General features: G+C 42.6%; 2 protein-coding genes across 3 annotated transcripts; one reads left to right on the top strand and one right to left on the bottom strand.

Moving 5' to 3' along the window:
• Positions 1–763: 763 nt before the first annotated feature.
• On the bottom strand, positions 764–17,028 carry LOC142385352 (endosome/lysosome-associated apoptosis and autophagy regulator family member 2-like). Of its 2 annotated transcripts, XM_075471818.1 has the most exons (22): positions 16,782–17,028; positions 11,510–11,630; positions 11,243–11,432; positions 11,018–11,165; positions 10,753–10,842; positions 10,560–10,665; positions 9,887–10,036; positions 8,903–8,991; positions 8,103–8,283; positions 7,336–7,464; positions 5,929–6,019; positions 5,617–5,719; positions 5,300–5,437; positions 4,902–5,174; positions 4,589–4,762; positions 3,947–4,136; positions 3,769–3,865; positions 3,588–3,689; positions 2,850–2,976; positions 2,254–2,432; positions 1,349–1,511; positions 764–1,162 (listed from the first exon to the last, which is right to left on the bottom strand). In XM_075471818.1, exons 1-22 carry the CDS (start codon positions 16,893–16,895, stop codon positions 1,091–1,093), a joined length of 3,027 nt encoding a protein of 1,008 aa, XP_075327933.1. In that variant the 5' UTR covers positions 16,896–17,028; the 3' UTR covers positions 764–1,090. The 2 variants fall into 2 exon arrangements, with proteins under 2 accessions (XP_075327933.1, XP_075327934.1); XM_075471819.1 differs by lacking the exons at positions 10,560–10,665; positions 10,753–10,842; positions 11,018–11,165; ... (1 more) ...; positions 11,510–11,630; positions 16,782–17,028 and adding an exon at positions 10,150–10,525.
• Positions 17,029–18,762: 1,734 nt separating this feature from the next.
• klhl42 (kelch-like family, member 42) lies at positions 18,763–23,547 on the top strand. Its single transcript, XM_075471820.1, has 3 exons — positions 18,763–20,137; positions 20,217–20,410; positions 21,681–23,547. Exons 1-3 carry the CDS (start codon positions 19,374–19,376, stop codon positions 22,133–22,135), a joined length of 1,413 nt encoding a protein of 470 aa, XP_075327935.1. The 5' UTR covers positions 18,763–19,373; the 3' UTR covers positions 22,136–23,547.
• Positions 23,548–24,774: the final 1,227 nt, after the last annotated feature.

Here is a 24,774-nt window from a genome sequence, read left to right as displayed (position 1 = left end):
CTCCAATTACAAACTGACGTATCATTCATAATTCCTTCCTGTAACTGTGAGGATAAGTTCATAACGAAAAAAACTAAACCCAATAGTCAACATAAGTATTTCTACCATATCTTTTGAACGCTACATTTATGAACAAAATACTGTGGTTTTTTTTTTTAATCCACAAGTTGTTTGACTGTTCTGTCTTCTTGCTGTCTTTGAGATTAAGATTTGACCAAAGTACAAGATCTATCTTGCACTTCTCACCAGTAATCCTGTTGTGACCAAAATAATTGCATACTTTTCGTTCTGCTCGCGTTAGTCATGCAGCCACTTCACATTTGATCTGTTTTGTTTATTCAAAACGGGCCTAAATAGGATAGGAGTGGCGTGCTTTAAAACTCTGTGGATATACGGGAAAGGTTTTAAATGCAGGGCCTTTGAATCTATAGTATTTGAACTTTTACTTGTATTCCCTCCAACATCAGAAACTTAAGAGTTTCCTTCTTTTATAATCAAACCTCCCGTTTATACCAGCTTCCAACAGTGCAGTACTTCTGCAATATAAATAGAACAAGCATTAGCAAAAAAACACTAAATGAGCTGTTTTAAAAAGAATGGCTTGTGTTTAAGGCTGTATTGAATTAACAACGAAGCAAAGTGGGTTTCTGCTGTGATTCATCGCATATTAACTGGTTTGGTAAATCAATTGACTGCAATTTCGATGGGAGCCATCAGCATTTTAGGGAACTTATACATGAATGTCAAATACCCACACACAAAATCCCAAAGCTAAACAGAACTTTAATAAAGATCCTTCATCGTGACATTCATATAAATACATGACTCTGAACAGAAAATGCCAAATAAAATACAAAACATACAAAAACGTTAAAAGCGTGTTTCTCTTTCCGTTGCCACCGCTGAACATCCAAGGGGTGTTTCCTGTGTATTTGAGGGTTGAGGAGTAAAAGCCATTGTCCAGTGACCAGACCGTCCTCAAAGGAGGGTGTCTGTCGTGGTCTCCCGCGGTAAGGAGGCAGACGCTGACACTATCACGGACACACACCGTTCCTCAGTTATTGAGCTCACTGTCACTGTGGATATTACTTTATCCCAGGACCCATCGATCAGACTGAGAGGAGTTGAGCTGCACAGACTCGCTGCTGTCTCCATCCTCGTGCTGAGACACAGAGATCAAAATAAGGGGAAATGCAAAAAAAAAACAACATCCTGATAAGTCATTTTCTCACGAGGAATGAAAGACATTTGCCAAGCGCCACTGAAGTTCAGATTTGCACATGAGATGTTTCAAAGTCAAACATGACTTATGATGTAGTGAACTTTTATAAATGGTGCGTATGCACACCTTGTTGGCGATGGCCCGGAGTTTCCCGAGCAGGGAGGGCTTCTGGGTGTAGACGACGTCGTCATCGGGCTCCTCTCCCTCAGCCAGGGCACAGCTGTCTGCAGCTGGCAACTCACACTCTTTGTTGGCAGACATCACCAGACGAGAGTACTTGTACTCCAACCTGGTCGAAGACCACAAAGACTGAGTCACCGTGACGCCGCAGATAATTCTGCACAAGCAGCATCTAAAAGAAGCTCCTTTTTCTTTTCTAAAAATACTGATGACAGATCTCTTTGGCTCAGCAGCTGAGAGAAGAACAGCTCCCTGCTGTACTCCAACCACCACTTACAGCAATGTGTTACTTAAAAATGTGTTCCTTTTAATGGTGAAATATTAAAACATTTATTCCAGTCCTTTTCACTCTATTCTTGTAATATCATTACTTAAATATTAACCAGTGTGTTGTGTTAAATTTTGAGTCTTGGTCTCATTAAATTGAGTCTGTTTTTTCTGTGACTTTTCTCTCTTTAAAATTCTAACTTACTTTTAAAATGTCCTACATCTTTTCATGGCTCAACCTTTTCTTCCTCCAAATGATCACGTCAGCTGAGATGCCGTAAGTATGTCTCATCCTCTGGCCTTAAATACATTCAGATATTACAAAGTAAAAACCTCTGGTGTCAGCTTATATATTAAGATGGCAGCAACAATACGGTGCGACAAACTGATTTAGGTTTTTAAGTCATCTCATGCACATGTCACTCTAAAACTATCATTACTGCCTTTAGGCCACTTTTGCTGCCACTGACAAACAGATGCTTGTCATTCCTAACCTTAAATAACATTTCAACGTGATCTTAATGAGCATGTCTTGTCAGCACTGAGACCGATCGCTGCGGGTGAAATTGGCAGGTGACTCTCACCTCTTATTTTTCTTCCAGAAATAGCAAGTGAGTGAGACGAGCAGCACGGCAACGAAGGCCCCACCTCCGAGCCCGACCTTTAGCCACAGAGCGATGGCCTCGCATTGGGAGGAGCTTCGAGGAGGCAATGGCGCACCCTTGGTGCACGACTTCGGCTCGTTCCACACGTGCAGAGTTTCCTGTGATGAAGGTATTTTCATTGCTTTTGGATAGAAAAGGCTTTATCTTGGTTTATCAATCTCACAAATAGTCACAGCTGAGAAACCGGTGGCTAAGATGACCTCAGTGACCGGCAGAAGCGTCAAACTGAAGCTGATAAATGTTGTCAAATTAACCGTTCGTTAATGATTTCAACTCTTCCCAAGATTCTGAGGGCATTTAGCTCTGGGTTTGGGTCAGTTTTACTTGCATTTAGATCAAAGAACAAGCCGTCAACAAGCCATTGTAAGTACTGTGATACAACTCTGAGTGCGAGGCCACGGATGTCTTACTTGAAATGTAACACTACTGTAATAGAGACAAACCAAATGACTCTACCAGACTGAAAGGCCATGTGGACCGAATGAGTTTATTGAGGTTGTTTCCCTCTGTTTTACCTGGACCCCTCCCTTGCATGCTCCCTCTATCCTGTGGTAGTCTTCCTCGGTGCAGCGTGGGCAGGCGCTGGCGCTCTCCCACAGGAAGTGAAACGTGCATCCGTCACATGTTCCTGCAGGGCAAAAGCTGCACAAACCACCCACAGGTCAATTCACACAGGCACTTATCTAAATCGACTCGTAGGTTTAAGCCACAAAAAAAGGGACGGTTTGAATCCTTGCCCTGACACTATGGCAAGTTAAAAAGATTTTTTTTTGTTTTGAGCGTTGATTAGACAAAACAATATATTATATATAATATATGTTGCACTAGAGTGTGGGAAAATGTGACTGACATTGAGAAAAAAAAGTCATATTAGTGGATAATATGTTGCAGTCCATTGTAGGAGAGATGGAGGAGGACCCAAATACAGGATGGCCAGAGGCAGGCTTGATGACAGGTCGTCCAAAACTAACAGCAACGACTCCAAATGAACTGAAAGTGAGCACTAAGAAGTAGCAGGACAACGACAGACTGACAAATGACAGAGAAGATTGGAAAGGTAGAAATACTGGGAGGGTTCAGTGAGTGACAGCGGGTGAGTGCTTAACAGGAAACAGACGTGCATGTAGACTTCAGAATAAGACCAAGACAACTGAGGACATCTACAGACAATGGCAAAAATAGTAATAATAAAATAATTGTTATCTGTAGTGTTGAACTGATGTATATTTCTACCTTCTGACTGACGGACCTACCTGGGTACAGAGAGTTCTCCTCGTTCAGACTTCTCTGGGTTACAGCGAACAGTAATCACTGAACTCCGACCCTGGTCACATGAGGCGGTCGCCTGCGTTGACCTGAAGGGAAACTGAGGCATGATTAGGACTTAAATATGACAAAAGATGTTAAACATTTCCTCTCTCTTTCACTCTGTACCTGTAGAAGAAATGAATGTCTGGAGGACCCTTTGAATTTCGTGGGAAAAGATCTGGTTTAGCGTTCACACCATTGAGAACAGTGTCCACTGTTGCTCCTGAAAAATAAACAAGTCAAAGCACCTTTGAACCAGCTGATTATCACAGAGCAGCATATTGCCAATCGACGCTTGCTATACCGATGAACATGTCAGCAAGGCTGATGGACTGGGAGGAAATGGCCATCCTGAAGCCCCGCCCATCTGCTGGGATGATGGTTGACTGACAGACGAAACTGTCCACCGTGTTGACAAACTGAGCCAAGTCGCTGTGGTCGTCTTTGCTGGAAACGTCGGTGACGTTGTCGGTGCAGATGGCAGCTCTTTTCCCCTGAGAGGGCAGGCACATGCAAACAGAATGAACATTTTCCCTCAGTTGCTATAGTAACGCTTTATATTTTACACAGGCTGTATGAGGGGCAAAAAAAAAGGGAAAAAACGGATTTCTTTTCACTGCTGGATCTTTAAAGCAAGTGACGTCAGTTTGCAAAATAACCGGAATGATTCATGTTCTATGAAAACATACTAATTATAAAGCAAAATGTAACACAAAATTAGAAATCTAACATGTTAAATAAGTTCTTATTTCAATGAAAAGTGGCACTTTGATGAATTTCAGGTCAATCCATGCACAACAGAAGAATCCAGTAAATGGGGAAAATAAAAATAAGTTGAATAAATCTTCAAATTTAGAACTTTATAATAAAAAAATATATATCTTTACTGATTGATTTCCAAAACCGTTTTGAGCTGGTGGGCCGTAGATGATATGAGGGGAGTCACCTTGTGGCCACACAGGCTGATGTTAAACAGGTGAAGGTACTTTGTGCCTTTAGAGGTGAAGCTCGGCCCGATTGTCAGCGACGCCACATCACTCATGGGGCTGAGGTCAAACGTCAGTGTGCGGTTGTTCTCGGTGTGGGTGAAGAAGCAGTCGCTGTAGCAGCGGGAATGTTCCTTAAATCATCAGAAATCATTACATCAGATTATAGTAGTGACAGTATCAGTAACGCTAGATTATGGTGTTATTTAGATCATTTAAAAAAAGTCAATTTTGATCAATGAGACCAAAGCTCAGTGAGCAGGCTCTTTTAACCTTGTTGCTGATACTTCCAGGTCCACAGCCGATACACGCGTCCTGGCCGTAGGTGTGTCGCCCAGCCAGGTGTGTGTTAGGTGGGCACTCCTGGCATCGGTTGGTGTCTCTGTCGATGTAAAAACCAGCCGGGCAGGGAACGCAGGAGGAGCCGGCCCGCTGGGAGTTCTGGGGCACCAGAGCACAGGCCCGGCATGCCGACGCCACCCCGTTCAGGACGTTTGTCACACTGATGGAGTAGATCTTCACCATGTCTCCGACATAATGGCGAACCTACAAGAACAAATTAAATTTTTATGAAACTTTGTCTTCCTTTGGCTTTCCTTTAAAGACAACAGTGCTCCTAATTTGAAAAAAAATATATATATATCATTTTATTTGCGTGTGTATTGACTTACATCTAGAGCGTGGTTAGTCCTCTGAAAGGCCCATGTGAATGCGACAGATGCATTTCTGGTCATGCTGTGTGAGAACGACTGTTTCCCCTTACTGCCCTCCCAGGACTCCACCACCGTGGTGCTCTTCCTGTTCACATCCTGAAGGGGGCATGCCAAGACAACACAGAAAATACAGGCAGGATTACTGAACAGTTATACACACAGTTGTGTATGAAATGAACCTCACAGAAACAAAGAGTTTATTCTAGCTCCCTGCTAAAATGCATCACTCAATTTTCAACCTTTCGCTCCAAACCAACACACATTCAAGCACACACCATCATGAAGTAGAGCTCACAGTCGGCAGAGCAGATGGTCTCGAACACAAAGGTTATCCGGCCAAACTCGCCACCGGTCATCCCTGAAAGCGACGCTGGGACCCTGCCACGAAACACAGGACGAACCCTGAAGATTATCCCCTGCTCAAAATATGCCAACTACTACTACAATTGTTTTTTTAAACCGGGTGACAAAATATAAATGCCATCTTCCCCTTTTATCTTGTGCTCTCCAGAGCAAGACCAATGTAAATCTCACACAAAACAACCACATGTCACCACGCAGCTCTTGCGAAAGGTGCACAAACTTACTTGAAGCCAGGCACATGCAAGCTGAGGATGAGATAGTCATTGTCTGAACTGCCTGCTCCACTGCGAATGTGGTCCCCTGCGACCTCCCATCCTGATGGACAACAGAAATGATGCGTTCACATTACACCCCGCTGCTTCATCTATGAGTTTTTTTTTTTTTTTTTCATACATTTTCTCATGGCTTGGATGTAAGCAAGCAACAACTGCGTGTGGATGAATGGTTACAAGAGGCGGATAGAAAGCATAACTGATGAATATCATGTGATGGAATCAAAAGCTCTGACAAAAAGCCCATAAACCGACTCGTTTCCTTTTATTTATTACTTTCAGAAAACAATGTGTAAAACTGGTAGTAAATAGCGAGTTAACTTTTTATTATGAGTAAAGTAGGCAAGAAAGTTTGTTAGTAGTCATCAGAAGTAAGTTAAAGTGGGCTGGTCTGTGGTTTTCTATTGGTAGGTTGACAATAATTAGTTTGTTAGTTATTTCATTAGTTAGTATGCAGTCGGTAACAAGAAGTAGCTGTTCAGTCATGCAGTGAACAGTAAACAAAGGTTAATTGTCTGGTTAATTGTTAATTTCTTACTTTGTTAGTAGTTAGTAGCTTGGTTATTTAATAGTTTATAATATCAAATATATATATATTGCAATATATTTTAGTCATTGGTAGAATCCAGGTTAATTTTGGTGAGTAAACTACATGCTGGAAGAGAATAGCTAGCTATGTAATTACTATTTCAGCAGATTGGCAGAAAGAAGGTTAGTAAGCAGCCACACAGATTAGCTGATTTAGTCAATATGTCATAAGGCTAAGTTTTTTGGTTATTTTGTTTGGTAAGTACACAAAAGTTAATGTGGTTTCCTAAATGGTAAATAGCGTGTCGTTATTGAGTAGTTAGTTGGTGTCTTCATAGGTAAGTATTAGTTACAGTGGTCAGTCAGTTATTTAGCCAGTTAGGCAGGCATTGGTGAGAAGTTTATTTCTCAGTCATGACTTATTTAGTTAAAATAATGACACGTGATTATTAGAAAGTTATTGGAGTGTAAGTAGTTTGGCACTAGTAGACAGACTGTAAATAATACATAGTAAGTTAAGGTACTTTGTAAGTTATTAGTAGATTATTACATTTAAAGCAGGAAGACAGTCAGTTATTAAGTTGGTGATAACTCACTTAACACAATAACTTTTTTTAGTATATGTGTAGTCATGTTTTCATGTGAGTGAATGCAACTTATACATGTACTGTCTGGATCTGTTTGGATATTCTGGAGAACGCACACTGTGCACCGATACATTTTCCACTTGAATGAATTGAAATCTCTCACAATTACCCTCATTTTATCTGATATTATTTTGGTATGATGTCAAAACCGCGTCCCCGCCTCAGTAGGTGTTGTTAGGCTCACCGTTCATGTCGTCACATTTGGAGTTACCCACGTTGAAACAGGAAGTCTTCATGTTGGAAGGCAGCACATTCCACCATTTGTACTCGTAACCCAACACGGGCTCTGTACCTGCAGGGCACTCGGCACACGCTGGTACACACACAAAGATCACAGGAGAGCTTTATTTAAATAACACAGTCACATTAACGGCCTTGGTACAATATTATGTTTGCACAGGAACCATCTGTGCAGAGGCGGAATATCATTTCATTAAGAGGGATGGATCAAGCTGATCATAATGAGACCAGACGGAGTGCCTTTGCAAATATGTACCACAACTAAAATAATAACAGTGGTTCCAGCTGATATCTGATTTCTACTGATGCATATATCCATACAGACATGTATATACACTAAGTATCTATGTGTGGACTTTAAAGAATGTGTAGCATGAATAACTTTTTACTCAATATTGTTGCTTTTGTGCATTTTCCTATTGTTTTTCAAATGAGTGTGTCCTCTTTTATTTAAAAATGCAAAACAAAAGCAGAATACTGCCATTTGTAATTCATGAATGTTTTCAATACACAGATGAGAGCATGTTTTCAAAATGACCTATAATAGAGGCAGGCGAGTCCCGCATGTGAATGTGTGGAACTGCATCAACACGAGGCACAATGAAAGAACTCACTGTTTGGTTTGAACTGTTTGAACTGCTGTGACTATATTAAGAAAACACCAGCGCTTCAGGAACAATATGTGCCAGGTGTAGACCGAACCAGATTTACCATAGGTGCCGTCAGAGTGGGTTCCAGGCGGGCAGGGCAGACAGGTAGAGTCGTTGCTGTTGTAGTAACCGGGGTTGCAAGGAGGGCAGGGCTCTCTTTGCCCTGTTGCCGGTAGCTCTATGGCTCCTGTGACGTTCTCCACACAGATCTTTGGCTCTACCCAACGATACAACACCTGTGTCTGTAATAAAGCCACCGAGATTCATGTGAGTGGAGGCAAAGGGACTTTTACGTTGTTGAAAGGCTCTTTCTTTGCATGTTCAGAAACGAGAATCCAACAGGTCAATGTCATGGATGACTGCCAGGGAAGTTGAGTATGTATCAGATGGCATGCCGAGTGCTCAGTAAGCAATTCATCCCTCGCTTTCTCATCAGATTTTGAGATGTCTCTTGTTTCTGATACAGTGTCCTGGGAGCGCTGACAATTGTTTTCACTTCCCATGATTAATTTAAATGTTACATCCTGCTTTACCTTTTTATGAAAGCTTCCCAATGTTTTGTTTTTTAAACCTCTAGCACTGCACGATCACACGCAAACAAGGAATATTATACAGTTGCACCAATCGTTGCATTATTTCGCTTTATAGGGTGATGGTAGAAATCTAATTCATTTTTAGCTTTATTTGTTTACAATGACCTCAAAACATACGAGCAAAACCAAATCAAATGCTGCCAACCAATCTTTACTCTTTATTAAATGTCATCTCTGAACCCCTTTGTTTGTTGAACGTTTCCGTCCCAGCGCAGGAATAAATGTCAATGTGCATGTGTGTGAAATGTGAAACACGGGCTCTGCTGACCTTCCCCTTGCTGTCGCAGGCTGTGTGGATCTGGAAGTAATCTCTCTCTGAGCACGGCGGCCTCACCTTACATTCTGCCCATCCCTCATCTGAGAGAAGAGTCAACCGCAGAGACACAATGAGCCACCATGCAGTGATGCAGCACAAAAACACAATCGGAAAAAAAAATCAGTCATAATCGGATCTGACCGGGCACGTGTGTTTCAGCTATGTTGTGGTAACTGTTAACCTTTTATGACCTGTTAGCTTTTTGGAGTTTATCCCAGATGCCATTGGGCAAAAGGCAGGGTACACCCTGTACGGGTTACCAGTCAACCGTATTTTATATCGACAACAGATAGTTTAGCTTTGTCGAAGTCAAAGGACAAACCTGATTTGCATGATGTAGCCTCCACCTCAGTCTCATGCAAATGAGGGTCTGCAAAATTAAAATTGCGTCACTTGAAACAAAATGCATTTCAGTCTTAGACGAGGGCTACAAGGGGAGCAGTTTTCACCAGTTAAAGCAAAAAGCTGAGGTTTCAGTGCTCTTTCAGCAAGGTACTGCATTTGAGAATTCCCCCCAAAAAGAGTCTGAAGCCTTACACGTACGTAGCTACGGTTGATTTAATCTGGGGATACTTTTACAGCTGGAAATATCAAGGGGAAGTCAGTCGGCTGCTACTTGACAAGCCTTTAAATACAGCTTGTATTATTCTCAATGGCATTGGTATAACCCTTAAACATCAGACGCTGCTTAATAATAACTTAATTATTAATACTTAATAATTTAACCAGGTAGCAATAAATTCATTTAATCTTATTTGTTGCTTCTCACTCTATGTTCGACCAATATAATCAGCAAGAGTGTTATAGAGATACTGAGGATGCGTGATACTTTTATTTTACATGATCTCCCACTTACAATCTGTTAACCCGACTTAGTCTCTTTGAAGATTTTTAGTGTTGGTAATGCGTTGCTGTTGTGTCAAAGTCTGCACATACGTGAGTAGTGGTGTTCAGGGCACGGCGCACAGGAGGATGCCCCCTTCACAGAGAAAGTGTTGCTGGGGCACGGCTGGCAGGATGAGGAACCGGGCATCGGGCTGAACCAGCCGGGCCGGCACGGAAAACACTCTGATGTGTAGGCAACACCTGGACATGTGTACACATATTATGCTGTAGCATCAACATGCCAACAAACGCTACTCCACCGAGCAGTTCACATCAGATTTTTCTCCATCCATCCATCCATCCATTATCTATACCGCTGAATCCGTCGATCGGGTCGCGGGTGGGCTGGAGCCTATCCCAGCAGTCAATGGGCGAGAGGCGGGGTACACCCTGGACAGGCCGCCAGTCCATCACAGGGCCACATAGAGACATACGAGACAAACAACCATGCACACTCACACTCACTCCTAAGGACAATTTTTTAGAGATGCCAATCAACCTAACATGCATGATTTTTTGGAAAGTGGGAGGAAGCCGGAGTACCCGGAGAGAACCCACGCTTACACGGGGAGAACATGCAAACTCCACACAGAAAGGCCCCAGCTGGGTGTTGAACCTGGAACTCAGATTTTTCTCAGTTCTTCTAATTAAGTCCATTCATTTCAAATTTAAAACAGTGCAGTTCAGTTCCAAGTGTCTCAGTGTGCATATTCTTTGGTTTTACCCTCTATTTGGATGTTTTTGAGCAGCACAGGTTTGACCATCTTCCCTCCCACCAGTATCCCGGTTGTTCTCCAGTACAGGATGTTTGTACCAGACTTCAGACCCACCTGAAAAGAATGCACACACAGTGATCCATGCTTGATTCACAATGCCAGTACTCCAACCAACTCGAACAGGCAGAACATTGTACTCACCGTGTGTGTGTCCCACTCTCCATTGTTGGTGACTTTAATCCACTTCTGATCGTCAGTTTGGGTCATTTCCTGACACTGCTCATTTTGGACCTGAGCACATGTCATAAGAAGTCGTGAGCCACACAAACTGTTTTTTTTTTTTTTTTCTGGTCTGAGCAACAGCTGCTTTAACATTATCAAAACCACAATTACTAAATACACAGAAGAACATGCGTCAGTTACAGTCACAACATGTCAATCTGTTGGACGTCACACAGTTGCTTACATAGAACTCAAAGAAGATATTGTTGTCAGGGTACTGATAGGTGAAGGAGACGGATCCCTGTTTCTCCAGATGGACCGCATAAACAAGAGACACGGTGCACTCATCACGGTTTGACTCCAGGTACACACCTTGAGGTGTCCATGATGAGCTGGAACAAAAACAAAACACTGTTATCATATACTCTATTAAGTATTAGTGTTTCTGTAATACTGTTGTTTGTGTTACCTGTTACAGGCCTGAATGTCCTCTCCGTTCGGCCCGGGGTCCAGGAAGCTGGCCAGGCTGGTGAAGCCCGCAGGGATGGCGTCCCATTGGTCAAACCGCAGGCCGCTGCCCAGGGAGTACGAACCGGCTGCACATGGTGTGCACTGCTGCGTGGACATCTCCAAAAACATTCCCGCCGGACAGGAGAAGGCTGACGGAAAGGAGAGGCAGAGTCAGTGAATCAGACACGACAGGTATGAGGACAAAACCCACTCTGGCCACACTCACAGCAGTCTGTTCCTCTGGTGGGAGGTGGAAGGTCTGAGCAGGAGCCTGGATTGAGTGGGATGGCAACCCTCCATCGTGACCCCGTGCTGTCGCACTCTGTGTACTGGTAGTAGTAGTCTGTCTGCAGAACAAACGCACGCAACGAAACAAAAAGGTCAATAAATCGTCCACTAACTAGCCAAGCTCGCAGTACAGCTCCACGAGTGGATATTCTGTTCAGTCAGCCCACTGGATCTGTCCAGACTACTGGATTCACACGAAGCTGACTGACTGATGAGACTAATTCTCTTTCACATTGCGAGGCATCGGGATTTCCACCAGATCTTTGAAATGTGTAAGATCCTGATCACAAAAGAATCTTTTCTTTCCAGGGGCTCCAGCCTAACATACCGGCAGCTATGTTTTAGGTGTGATAACAGTCAACATGTGCACCTGATAGATAAGTTAGGGTAGATGGTGACACTGCATTAGTTATGTGGAGGATTTTCTCATTTTTTAGAGGAGCAAAGAACAACATTGGGGTCTTCTTTTGTTTTTCTTCTAACTAGCTTTGGCAAGAGTTTGGTTTTTAGCTGCACGTTAGCTGCACGTTCAGAACAACAAATACTCTGTTTTACTGTCTTAAACTGATGTTTTATTCTCTCTTAAATAAAAATTATTTCCCAAAAAACTCAGCTATTTCTTTCAGGATAGATTCAGTCACTCTCCAGTAGACTGTATGGAGCCTGACAGGCAGAGCCCAGGAGGCAAAACACCAGACAAAACATAGAGCTGTGACAAGGCCACACTGGACAATGACACTGCATGAATTCTCATTAAACAAAAGCTGATCATACAAGAGGGAACATGGATGGTGGTTTCCAGGGTAAGAGTTGTGGCTGACCCCGATCCCCTTGGCAACCAACTACTGGAGCACTAATGGGTCCATTAAGAGCCCAACAGCAGGTCAACTGTACAGCTGCTTCTTTTAAAGGACGGCTGGTATTTGCATTATACTCATCATTTGGACTGATTGAACATTCATTTTTTGGACAATGTTCCCCTCTGTAACTTATGATGAAAGCTTTTAATCTCCACATGAGCCAGAGGCCAGCCATGGTCAAGTATAGACCTTTGTTTTTGCTATTTTCCAACCAATATGTGATCCAACTTTTTAATTTCTGTGACGGTTTTGATGCTATTTAATGTCTGATCTATTGAAACAGTATTACTTGTTAATACCCTACGTGTACATTCAATGTCCTCCACTCTTGACTTTTGTGTTTACTTAAATGTTTTTAGATGCTGAATCAGTTTCGGACAACATGCGATAAGTAGAATATCAGGATGAAAGCAGCATGAAACAAATGCCATATATTTTCCACTCGCCGCAGAAACTGCTGCTTTCTTAATATTTTATTAAAAATCTTCAGGTTGTGGAATTGACACATGTTGTTGAAACAAAAAATAAAATGGGAACAACCAATCAGTAATGATAATTTGTTATTAGTTGCAGCTGTGCAACAAAAGCCATAAGAATATGTTTTGTTCCTTAAATGCAACTTTGAGTCCAAAGTCTCGCTCTGCCACATCTCCTCCCCTGATCCTGCTGCTGGCCGGCAGATGAATCAGTTCAGGCAGCTGGCTGCAGCACTGACCAACATCTGAGCAGCAGCTAATTAAGCTGAAACAATCGCAGAAATTAAGTATGATGTGCCTGCGTGGGGATTAATCAGCAAAGGCGATGGTGGTCAGATTCAGGTTGAATAGAAATGTGTGTGTGTGCAGTGCAGATAAGCCTGAGCTCTTTAAATGACTAATAACCTCGCTGCGGCAACAAATGCCACGTGAGCTGGAGAACTCAAGAAAACCCCTTCACTGATATGTAACGAGGCGTTCTGCGCTGTGATTCACCTGCTGTCTCTTTGCTATGCTGATGTGTTGACAGTGGGGGGGAAGAAAGGTGAGACTGATAAAAAGGACACAGGCTAGTGTGTTCACTCGTCTCCAGGGTGACTCAAGCTGGTTGTCATGGAGACAGAAGAGAAGAAGAGAGTGGGGACGGGGATAAAATTCAGCGCTTCAACAAGCCGTTCAGGAGGTTTGAGGATTTGACAGCAAGTAAACAAGAAAGAGGGAGATACAGCTTTATGGTTTTGGTTCTTAAATATCAAGAAATGTGCTAAATTCACCTAGAGATGCTATTCTTTTGTGCCTTAACAAGCATTTAGGTCATCTCTACACAAACACCAGCAGCTGTGCATGTTACATAATTGATTTCTACTGTATGTAACATACCCAGCCCATACTGAACACACTATCAGGATGTCTTTAAATATAGAGGATTTTTTAGTGATCAATAGAGACTGTCTTTCCATAACTTGAAAGGAGCTAAAAGAATAATTTGTCATTTGGGAAAATAAGTCTGTTTGTCATAGAAGATAAATATCACTGTGGAAGGAATGAAAGTACGGTCAGCGACAACTTAACTTAATCTGTGACTCCCTCTGCCACTCATAAATGTGTTTTGTCACACTCTTTGATCGATGGGCTTCACTGTGTGCATTAGCTGTCTGCACAGCATGCCCACTACTTCAACTTCACCGCCTCACCTCTAGTTTGGAGGCTAATCGTGATCCAATGAACTTGTGAATCCAATGAACTCAAGAGTGATGTGGAGGACTGAAGAATGTAATTTTTTCGTACAACCCCAATTCCGAAAAAGCCGAGATGCTGTGATAAATGTGCATGAAGACAGAATGCAATGATTCTCAAATCTAAAGAATCTAGTACTTTTACAGTTCAACATAGAAAACATATCAAATGTGGAAAGTGAGACATTTTACTATTTCAAGAAAGGCGAAGCAACATGTCTCAAGAAAGTTGGGACAGGGGCAACAAAAGGCTGGTAAAGTAAGTGGTACTAAAGAGAAACAGCTGGAGGAACATGCTGCAACTAACAAGGGTTAACTGGCAACAGGTCAGTAACATGATTGGGTCTCTCAGAAGTAAAGATGGGCAGAGGTTCAGCAATCTGAACAAAAAAATCTGTCTAAAAATTGTAGAACAATTTAATCAATGTAAAATTACAAAGACTTTGAATATTCTATAATCTACAGTACATGATATCATCAAAAGATTCAGAGAATCTGGAGCTATGTGTGCAAGCAGGAGTCCCTCCTGGACCTTAAAAACAAACATGATTCTTTGATGGAAGTCCCTGCATGGGCTCAGGAACACTTCCAGAAATCATTGTCTGTGAATCGCAGTTCACAAAATGCATCTACCACTCAACCACAGCTCATAAACTACCTCAAGTGCTGTCATGTGCTATCTTGCTACCATTCAGCTGTTATTTCTTTGTGAGAGCAGTGACTTCAGGATGAGGTCTCCAGTGAGGATGCGTGATATTCTGAATTGCCACGGCAATCTACATTTGCAGAGCAGCCACATCGTAGGGAATGCAAAGTAAACTGAAGATCCAATGTGTGTGATGAAGTGACATCGAGCAGCTCAGACTGCATGTTGCGATCAACTGAATCCCACCTGCCTAACCGGAGCTGATAACACAAACACGAAAAACATGAAAGGCCCACCCTAGAGCCTCTTCTGGGTTTGTTCCCTCTGAGCTCATGTAGTAAGATGCTAAACAGCTTGTTCTTAAGTAATAAAAAATTTAATTCTTATTGGAACGTGACACTAAATGAATGAAAACATGCAAATTACCCGAGACTTCCTCTCTGCTGCGGTACAGGAAAACTTGTTTTAAAGAATACAAGTTAAAGAGGGGATGGTTTGCTCCAGAAAAATAAGCTTTTAAACCCTCTGAAATCAAATAGTGATAACAAAATAATAATAAATTATGCACAAAGGATAACAACTGAACCTCTAAAATCCTAAAGAGACTTAAGTCCCTTTGGTCACAATCTTTAGTACTTTATAACCCTTTAAGTGAAACGTTACCTTATAACAGAACAACCCGTAAACGGCGTGCAAAATCACTTAGCACACCTGGAAAACTGAGCTCATACTACTACACACTAAACTAACACAGATCATTTTTATTTGCAACTACTTAGATTTTTACGCATAGTGACCGTAGACAGCTGGGACTGACTTTCTCTTTTAGGCACAGTCTTGTTGCCAGTCAAGACTGCGTTAAAATATGAAAACAGGAAAAAATAACAAATATTTCCAAGTAGATATATAAAACATTGGGTAAATACCTAGCAGAGTGCTATAAGCTCATTTCTAACTGCTGATGAGAATTTACTATTCATAAAAAAAAAGTTTTGACTTCCAAGGTGGAATGAATCTTCTTTAGAACAAATATGAATATATTCGAGCAAATATATTCAAATATATTCGAGAGGTGCTTGTATCTTTTAATAGTAAACTGCAATATATAAATAAAATCATATAGAACATTGTAAGTTGTGTCCTATTTGCTATTTGCAAAGTTGCCAGGCAACCAGAGCCAGGCCAGCTGTTTCCCGTGTTTTTAAGTTCTTATGTTAAGCTAAGCTAGCTATTTCCTGACTATAGTTTAACACTGAAGGATAAATTGCTTTGTCTTCTCCACAATTATATATATATATATATATATATATATATATATATATATATATAAAAGAAAACAAATACATTCCCCCCATATTATCCTAACCGCAGCATTAATGGCTGCTTAACTGAATTTTTGCACTGAAACAGAGCTGGGAAATTGAGTTTAGCTTCTGTACACCGCCTCTAACCCTTTGAGAAGGCTGAGCCGCCAGGCTGAGGTTCCTCCTGTGTCAGCATTTGGTTTGTTGACAGAAAACACCCGTGACAGCGGCGCCCCGTTTCGTCTCCTCCTCGGCTGGCCGGGTTGTGCGGGCTCAGAAGAGGGATGAAGGCCAGCAGACGGCGTCTTCTCCCTCTGTGTGCAGCGTGTTTATAGTCAACGTGAACCGCGTTTTAAGCCGATCAGCAGCGTGGGGAGGATCGCACAGACCCAGAACCAGCTGAGCCACTATGACGCTGGAAAATTATTTATTGTGGTAGTTTGGATCATTTCTATTGTGAATCGGGGTAAGGTTTGGTGGATCAAATCTTGTTTTTTCCCTGCATACGTGCCCATATTTGATGACTTGTTGCCCCAGAACAATAAGCAGCAGAGATAAAATATGTGGCACAGCAGAGCCGTGAGGATTTTGGTGATGTTCAAAGCAGCATCTATTTCACACGCGTGGTTTTTAAATGGCATCGCGATGTCAGGAGGAGAGTATCGTAAACACAAATGTGCGGCACTTACCGTGTCGCACGGCCGCCGGTCTCTGTCGGCCGAGGCTGGTGATGTGTGAGCGGTGATGGTGATGAGTACAACGAGGCAGCGGCAGAACCGGGACGTCCGCACCTGCTCCCACATCCTCAGCGCGGATCACAAACAGCAGGCTGTCCGCTGCCTGGAGCCACAAACATGAAACGGGCCCTGCGGTGAAGGTTTGACTGCTGTCCCTGTCATTGATGCGCCTGCCTCCCCCCTCCTCTTCATCCTCCTCCACCCACAACACTACCAACGCACTAAGGCCACTAATGAAGCTTCCGGTCACATTTTTCAATTTAAAAGGATCTTATTTGTCCCAGAATGAAGCACCTCTGTTATTATTTGTATCAATTATTGATCGTAACCTCATATTTTGATCATCATAACGACTCCATTTATAATTACGTGCTAAATGTATTGTTTCTTAGGCCTACATGTTACAATGTCCTACATTAGACTTGAGGATTTGAAGAAGGGCCTTCTAACCTACATAATATTGCTAAAATTAGAAGCATCTTGTCTCAGAGTGACGCAGAAAAACTTCCCCATGCATTTGTTAGGTCAAGATTGGAATGTTACAATTCCTCATTATTAGGACGTGTCAAAAAATCCTCTTAAACAACCTCCAGCTGATCCCAAATGATCCCAGTCAGAGATCAGCTTCACCAATTTTATTCTCAGTGGCTTCCTGCAAAATCCAGAATCTGATTTAAGATTCTGTTCCTCACACATGAAGCTCTTCACAGGCTGAGCTCCATCGTATCCTGAAGGTTTTAAAGTCAAGTGTTTTCCCAGCTGATCACTTTGCTGTCGGACTGCAGGCTTCATTTGGTTCCCAGAGTTTCTAAAAGTAGAATGGAAAGGTAGAGCCGTGAAAATTAGGTCTATGATGATCCTTTTGATAAAACTTGCAGTTGGGGCTACCTCTGGTGACCGTTATCAACTCTTCTCTCCCTATTTGACACACATGTATGTATAAGTCATTATTGTTGTCATACCCATTTGTTTTTTCTCTTTTCTTTCTCTGTAGGAATCCTTTACCATGTGTTTTTTTTTTTTTGGTGAATTGGTTTCTCAGTGATGAGAAACCAAGTGCTTTTTGCAGCCTTAATCCTCATAACAGCCATGTTTTGATCTTTATTTCGCACAGAAGATCCTATGTACGGGGTCAGATTCAGACACAAAGGCAAAAGTAGAACATTAACCCCACAAATTACCTAAAAAAGAACAACATTTCTATTACACACTGGCTGGCTGTATTGAAAATAAAAGCAGTTGATAACACTTTTGATAGAGGACCAACACAACACATAGCTACAGGTCAGAGCAGCTGTACAATTTATTTTGAAAGCAACACTTCCCGTCTTAGTCGGGTTAATTTTTGGTACTTTTTGTTCTCTCTTTGTTAAACCCTCCGACCGACGCAACCATTACGATAACCTACGTTATCTTGATTGGCAGCTGGAAATGGACAACAGAGCTTCCGAGCTTATTTTTAACCCAGCCTGAATGGACCGACACTGACAACGTCGGATCCTAAGGGTGTTATATTAGTTACTCAATTATAATTATTATATTAATCAGGAGGAGCATCGTGCTGTTGATAGGGTTCCATTCCGTCGAAACACGAATACTCTTGTGGATTTAGGTAGAAACAAACGATTTAAGTAACTTTAGATTGAGACGAAGGATAAGAATAGTGTGTGCTTCTCCAACTGCTTTGCTGACCGACTGAGCCAGTGTGCAGCAGAAGGAGAATAGCAAGCTCATATTCCGTCCAGACTGCACAAATGATACTGTCCAAACACAAAGTCAACTTCAGTGGATACAAAAACGAACGAGCATGGGGATATAAACCAATGAAATGGTAGATCTTACATTTTTTTGGAGGAGAAACACACAAACTGAAAAACTAAAATTAGGCTAAATTAATAAATAGTCCAAAGGGATTCTTTTAATAATGTAGTTCGTTTGTGCTGTTGTATTGAAAAAGTATTGTCACGTTTATTCGGGTAAAATACCTAAAACAAATCTTAAAAGATAGCTTTTAGATATCTTATTAAATTCACTTTTTTCGTATGAAATCTATTCGTGTAAGCATCGATAGGGGGTAGCAGCGCATACAAACAAACAGTTTTACATAATTATACCCGCGAAGAAGAAACCTCGAAACGACGTAAAGCGCAGAATCAAAACAATTTGATAACACTCGGTGCGTCGTTCCACCCAAGGCTGAGTAAAAGCCGTGGGAAATGTTATTACTATCGTTAGAAATAAACTGCAATATGTAGCCAACGTCTTTAGTAAGTGGAGCCGCTTGTTGTTGGACTGTCAATGAATGTTAACCCGAAGAAAAGGCTCTTTTTGCTATCTTATCTAGCAGCTTCTGTAGCTCCTCTATTAGCTGGTTAGCTTCCCCGGCTAAAGAAAGCAGCTCAATGGCTACTTATGGGCTGAACATGACCATATATAGACCGGCCACTGAGCTCCCTCGCCGGTGAAATGTAAACGGTGAGTTGTTCAGGAGGCTGACAAACAGCGAGCACAACAATAGAGACGAACACCGGCGCTGTCTGCATTATGTCAGCTGACCAGATTATCGCCATTGTCATGGATGACAAAACCTACGAGGTGAATAAAAAGAAGCTGATAGAGAAGAGCGACTACTTCCGTGCGCTGTATAGCTCTGGTATGAGGGAGTCCACGGAGGACTCTGTGCAGCTGCAGGGGCTCAGCGTCCCGGGCCTGGAGCTTGTTCTGGAGTTCATCAACACTTCCAAAGTCCAGGTGGTCAACGAGACGCTGGAGGATCTGATCGAGACCGCCTCCTTCTTACAGGTCACCTCCATCCTCAAGCTCCTGACCTCAGAGATCCGCCTGGACAACTGCGTGGAGCTGTACAGCCTCTCTGAAGTGTACGGGACTCATGATCTGCGTAATGCTTGCCTCAAGTACATGAGCTGTTACTATCACCCCATGCTGAAGCTGCCTGAGTTCAGCAGCCTGCCCTCTGCTGTTAGGGACCAAGTCAAGGAGATGCGCATGAAAGGCACAGCGACCCTTGTAGCCATCGGAGACTTCACCTGCCTGTCCTTGGATGTGCCGGATCAGGATGAACCGTGGTCCATGCTGAGGTATGGAGAGATGGAACAGCGCTGGAAGCCACTGGCAAACAACCTGCCCCCAGATATGATCAACGTCAGAGGATATGGATCCGCTGTCCTCGATAACTACCTGTTCATAGTGGGCGGATACAGGATGACGAGTCAGGAGATCTCAGCTGTGCACTGCTACAACCCCTGCAGGAACGAGTGGAACCAGGTGGCTCCGCTCAACCAGAAGAGGTAGCTAGATTTCCCCTCTCAAAGGTCGGCTGAGCGTCGTTTTCGTCGTGTTTCACTCTTCTTCTGTCCTCTGATCCAGATCCAACTTCAAGCTGCTGGCTGCACAAGGGAAGCTGTACGCTGTAGGAGGCCAGTGTCTGGGCACGGTGGAGTGTTACAGCCCAGAGCAGGACTGGTGGAACTGTGTGTCCTCAATGCCTGACCCGCTGGCTGAGTTCTCAGCCTGTGAATGCCAGGGTATGATTTATGTCATGGGTGGATACACTGCAAGAGGTGGGTGTACAAAAATTCTGTGAATTTATGGGTTTCAGTAACACCTGTGTAGTTCTACATGGTGAACAGCACCATATACAGAGTATACATGATCAGAAACATATAAGAAGTAACACTGTAAACAAGCACCAACTGAAACAAAGGGCCACTTCCCCTGGTGTCCTCTATATAGATGAAAAGTTTGATTACCTGCAGTGATAGTTGGTGTCTGCTTCAATGCTTTAGGGTTTTTTACTCATTTTTTTTTTCATTTTGCATCTGGGCAAACAAACAAACCACTGTAAACAAGCACATACCAAACCCAGTGGCTGCTCCTCAGCTTCCATATTTGTGTTTGTATATTGGAGAATGTGAGGCAGTGCGGAGTGTTTACTTCTCAGGTGAAGTGGCGGCCCAGCGGTGCCTCACGTATGTTTGCCTCTTTGAAACAAAGTCAGGTTAGTTTTAGCACTGTCTCGCTGGAATGTGCAAGCCCGCCCTAAAAAGAAATGCTGTCTGTATGGGAGCATATGTTGCTGTAAAACCTGCATATGCATTTCAGCATTCATGCCTCTCTAGATGTGCAAGTGAACACTCCCATAGGTACTTTGTACCATCTGAGATGCAGGGTTTTGAACTGAGCGGTGATAACAAACTGGATGGTTCCTCTCCCAGTTCACTGTTTGGAAGTTCCTGCCATCCAAAACTAATTTTCAGCTGATTCTCTGAATCTTTTGATGATATTATCTACTATAGACAATGGACTATTCAAAGCCTTCACAGTTATATGTCAAGGAACTTTAATTTGAAACTACTCCACAATTTGTAGACACAGTTTTTTGCTAATTGCCGAACCTTTGCCCATCTTTACTTCTGAGAGACTCACTCCATACAGATTTCACCCATAACACACAGAATGTTAGCAAGTTTATTGCTAACATCCAAGTACCCGACACTCCAGGAAACCCTCAGACGTTCTTGGTCCAGGACCTGAGGAGGCTTGATGAGGACCTGCTCAATTCACCCAGTGATGGGGAACGTGAGCTATATAGATTTATATCAATATACCTGTATATCTCCAAACATTTGTGTTGATATCTGCAGTTTTAAGGTCACAGGTGGTTAAATCTGCCTGAAACTGGCCTGCAAAGATGCTCCAGAATCTTAAATGAATGAAAGTAGTATTAGGAACATTTAAATGCATATCACACCCTCACCTCTTCCTCAGTTTATAACTGAAGTCTACAAATGGTCTTAATGTGTTACATGTCTCTTTTTTTGTGTCTGACAGAAAGAAACACCAACGTCCTCCGCTACTGCCCCACCTCCGACGCCTGGTCGGTGTTTCGATCCTGTCCGGCCCACATCCGCAAGCAGCAGATGCTCTCGGTGGAGGACACCATCTACCTGGTGGGCGGTTACACCCATGAGCTGGAGGCGGGCCGTCGGCAGCGCCGTCCCAGTCAGACGGAGGACGTTCTGACGGTGCAGTCCTACAACGTCACCACAGGGGAGTGGATCCAGCTGAAGGAGAACACGTCTAAGTCAGGCCTGAACCTGACGTGCACGCTGCACAATGATGGCATCTACATCATGAGCCGGGATGTCAGCCTGCCCACCAGCCTGGAGCACCGTGTTTTTCTCAAATACAACATCTTTTCAGATGCCTGGGAGGCCTTCAGACGCTTCCCCGCTCTGGGACAGAACATGTTGCTTTGTTCGCTTTACCTCCCCAACGTGCTATGATGGCCAGGCGACAGGAGTGACTTGAACACAAACCGAGGAGCACTGGCAGTATTTAGTGGGTGGGTGGCCTGCTTGTTGTTGCTCTGAATGGGTCTCTGTAATATCTGTGGAAACAATGTCTGGTTGCTCGGCTGAATGCCTCGTGACCTCCGTGCCTCAAAACAAACTCACTACATTGTGCAAACTGCTGTGGATGCAATTATAAGAGCTATGATGACAGGTGTGAAAGGATGCAGCGCTGTAATGGCTCGCTTCAGTTTGTGCCTCTTGTGTGTTACAATTGAAGTTGCTCCAAAGTCGCAGCAGAATATATTTCCAGAATTCTTAAAAGAGTCAAACCTGCCTGGATGAGGAAAAGCTTTATTTAACCTGCGACAGCATTGGCGGCCATTTTTGTTTTGACATTGGTTGTGTTTGTTTGGGGCATCCTGAATGTTTCTTCATCCAGATGGTTATAGAAGTGTTTTAGGTTTCTGGAAATACTATCAGAGCAGCAGTGTGTGTTTTCAAGTGTTTTTCTTGGTTCAGAGAAGCATGTTGTAATGATAATACTTAGGAAGCACAAACGGGAGCTACATAACGGCATGCTTTTAAAGGGCCACAATATTCCTGATGTTTACACTCCAAATAAGGCGGTACGTATTTATCCGTATTTCACTACAAACCTTAAAAAAAGCTAAATATCTTGTGTTTATGTTCTGCGCATAGCAGAAGTTTGTGGAAATGGCTTTGGTTTTACACTGCCAGTTTTATGGAAGATGAAGCTCCTTAAAAGTTTTGGGACGTGAGGTGACTTGAGCTTCGCGTGTTTGTATGCACACTCGCACACTCTCTTATTTCTTCAGATGTACATTAAGCGAAGCTTAAAGCACAGTTCCAGGAACTGAACGATGCACACGTGCCTTCTGCAACCTCAGCCAATAGGAACTTAACATTTAAAAAAAAAAAAAAAAAAAAAAAAAACACAAAATGCAAGACTTTGTTACATTGCCAGCAACTGACCAAAACTGCTGTTTTAATTTTTGTTCTGCTGAAGCAGATTTATTTTCCTTTTATTGAGGTACTTTTTGGTTTCCTTATGAAATAGTGGGGGTTTGCAGTCCTGAGAAATGAGCTTCAAGGTAATTGAAACTCTAAAAGTCTTAAAGTGTTCGGCAAACACACCACTTGTGGCGTTTGATTTGATGGATTTCAGCTTATCTCTGCTTTACTTGTTTGTTTGGCAGTTTGGAAATTGAGATCATGACAATAAAGATGATTATCAGGGATCTATTTTGATGTCTTTTTCATTTACCCTGCTTTGCCTTATTTCCAGTCAAAACTTCCAGCTCTACTGAGAAGGTTGTCTATGGCCCTGTGTCCATAGGCTGAACCATTCTTCTATTTATATTTTCAAGATACAAGATCGGACAGTGAGGGCACCATATAACCATTTACACAAATGACAACAGCACATATATACAAACAAAAAATAAATAAATAAAAAGGAGGGTTGGGGAGGGGTCTCACATATGTACATTAAGGCCCAAGCCCAATTCTATTTTCTACCCCTTCGCCTACCCCTCGCCCCTTCGAACGTAGGGGTAGGCGGAGGGCTTTAAAACATACCCCTTCGAATTGGGACAGCACTTCACACTCACGAACGTAATAAGTCCGCGCCGTCAGTTGTTACGTAACCAAAAGCGACAGCTGTAGCCAGAAGTTAACAAACATGACCGGTGCTGTGGTGTTCGCGCTGTCCTGGGCTATTCGGATATTTTTAGAAATATCTGCGTCAAATCGACGGAGTGCCATCAGGCGAAGGCTCTTCGACATGTGGGAGCATTGCTGGATCTTGTTACTGTATGTAGAATGAGAAATTAATTTAAATAACGTGTGTGAGTGAGCAGCTGGTAGCTTCCAGAGCCGGCGTGTGAATATGATAATGTGTGTGTGTGTGTGTGTGTGTGTTTGAAAGTGCTTCTAACTGTACATTTGTGATATCGTGTAATATAGAAACAGTTTGGATTGTCTCGTTGGATTTGCTGATTTATTGATTGGAGTAGTATCCTAACCTGGCTAACCTAGCTGAAAGCATAAGCTAACGTTTAGCCTTTTGTTACTCGCCTCGTTCCGTTTGGAATAAACATGCAGCTCATGCGTTTTTGAAGCGGTTTTCTTTGTACCAGGTTCAGATTTGATGACTTAAATAAATGCACTGCATTGTGTGTGCTATCAATGTGTTGGTTTGGGAGGATGAAAGCCTGATCTTTCCATGTTTTTCTTTCCAGCAGACGGGTCATCCTACAAATTATTGCCCATTGGACCACAACATGTACCCCAATTTTTTTTGTTATCCCTTGTATAATAAATCTCTTCATACCAATATCCGTTCCAGTCGTTCATATGATGTTGATGTGATAATCATGCTCACAAACCTATTGTCCTTAATTTCTTTTATTAGGCTCACATTACAGACTGGTAAGGCAGCTTGTTTTCAGAAATAACAGCTTAAAGTGTCTGCTGTAAAGTGTGTGGTGCAAATATGGACAATAAACAGTATGAATATAAACAGTATGAATATAAACGGGCAACAGTGCAATCATCAAGAACGAGATGACCGGAGCAGGAACAGCGAAGGTGCATGGCACATCGGAGGT

This window comes from Odontesthes bonariensis, chromosome 8 (assembly GCF_027942865.1).
Source record: "Odontesthes bonariensis isolate fOdoBon6 chromosome 8, fOdoBon6.hap1, whole genome shotgun sequence".
In the NCBI taxonomy this organism is placed as follows: domain Eukaryota; kingdom Metazoa; phylum Chordata; class Actinopteri; order Atheriniformes; family Atherinopsidae; genus Odontesthes; species Odontesthes bonariensis.
The sequence above is the reverse complement of the archived record's forward strand: the minus strand, read 5'-3'. Positions and strand labels throughout refer to the sequence as shown.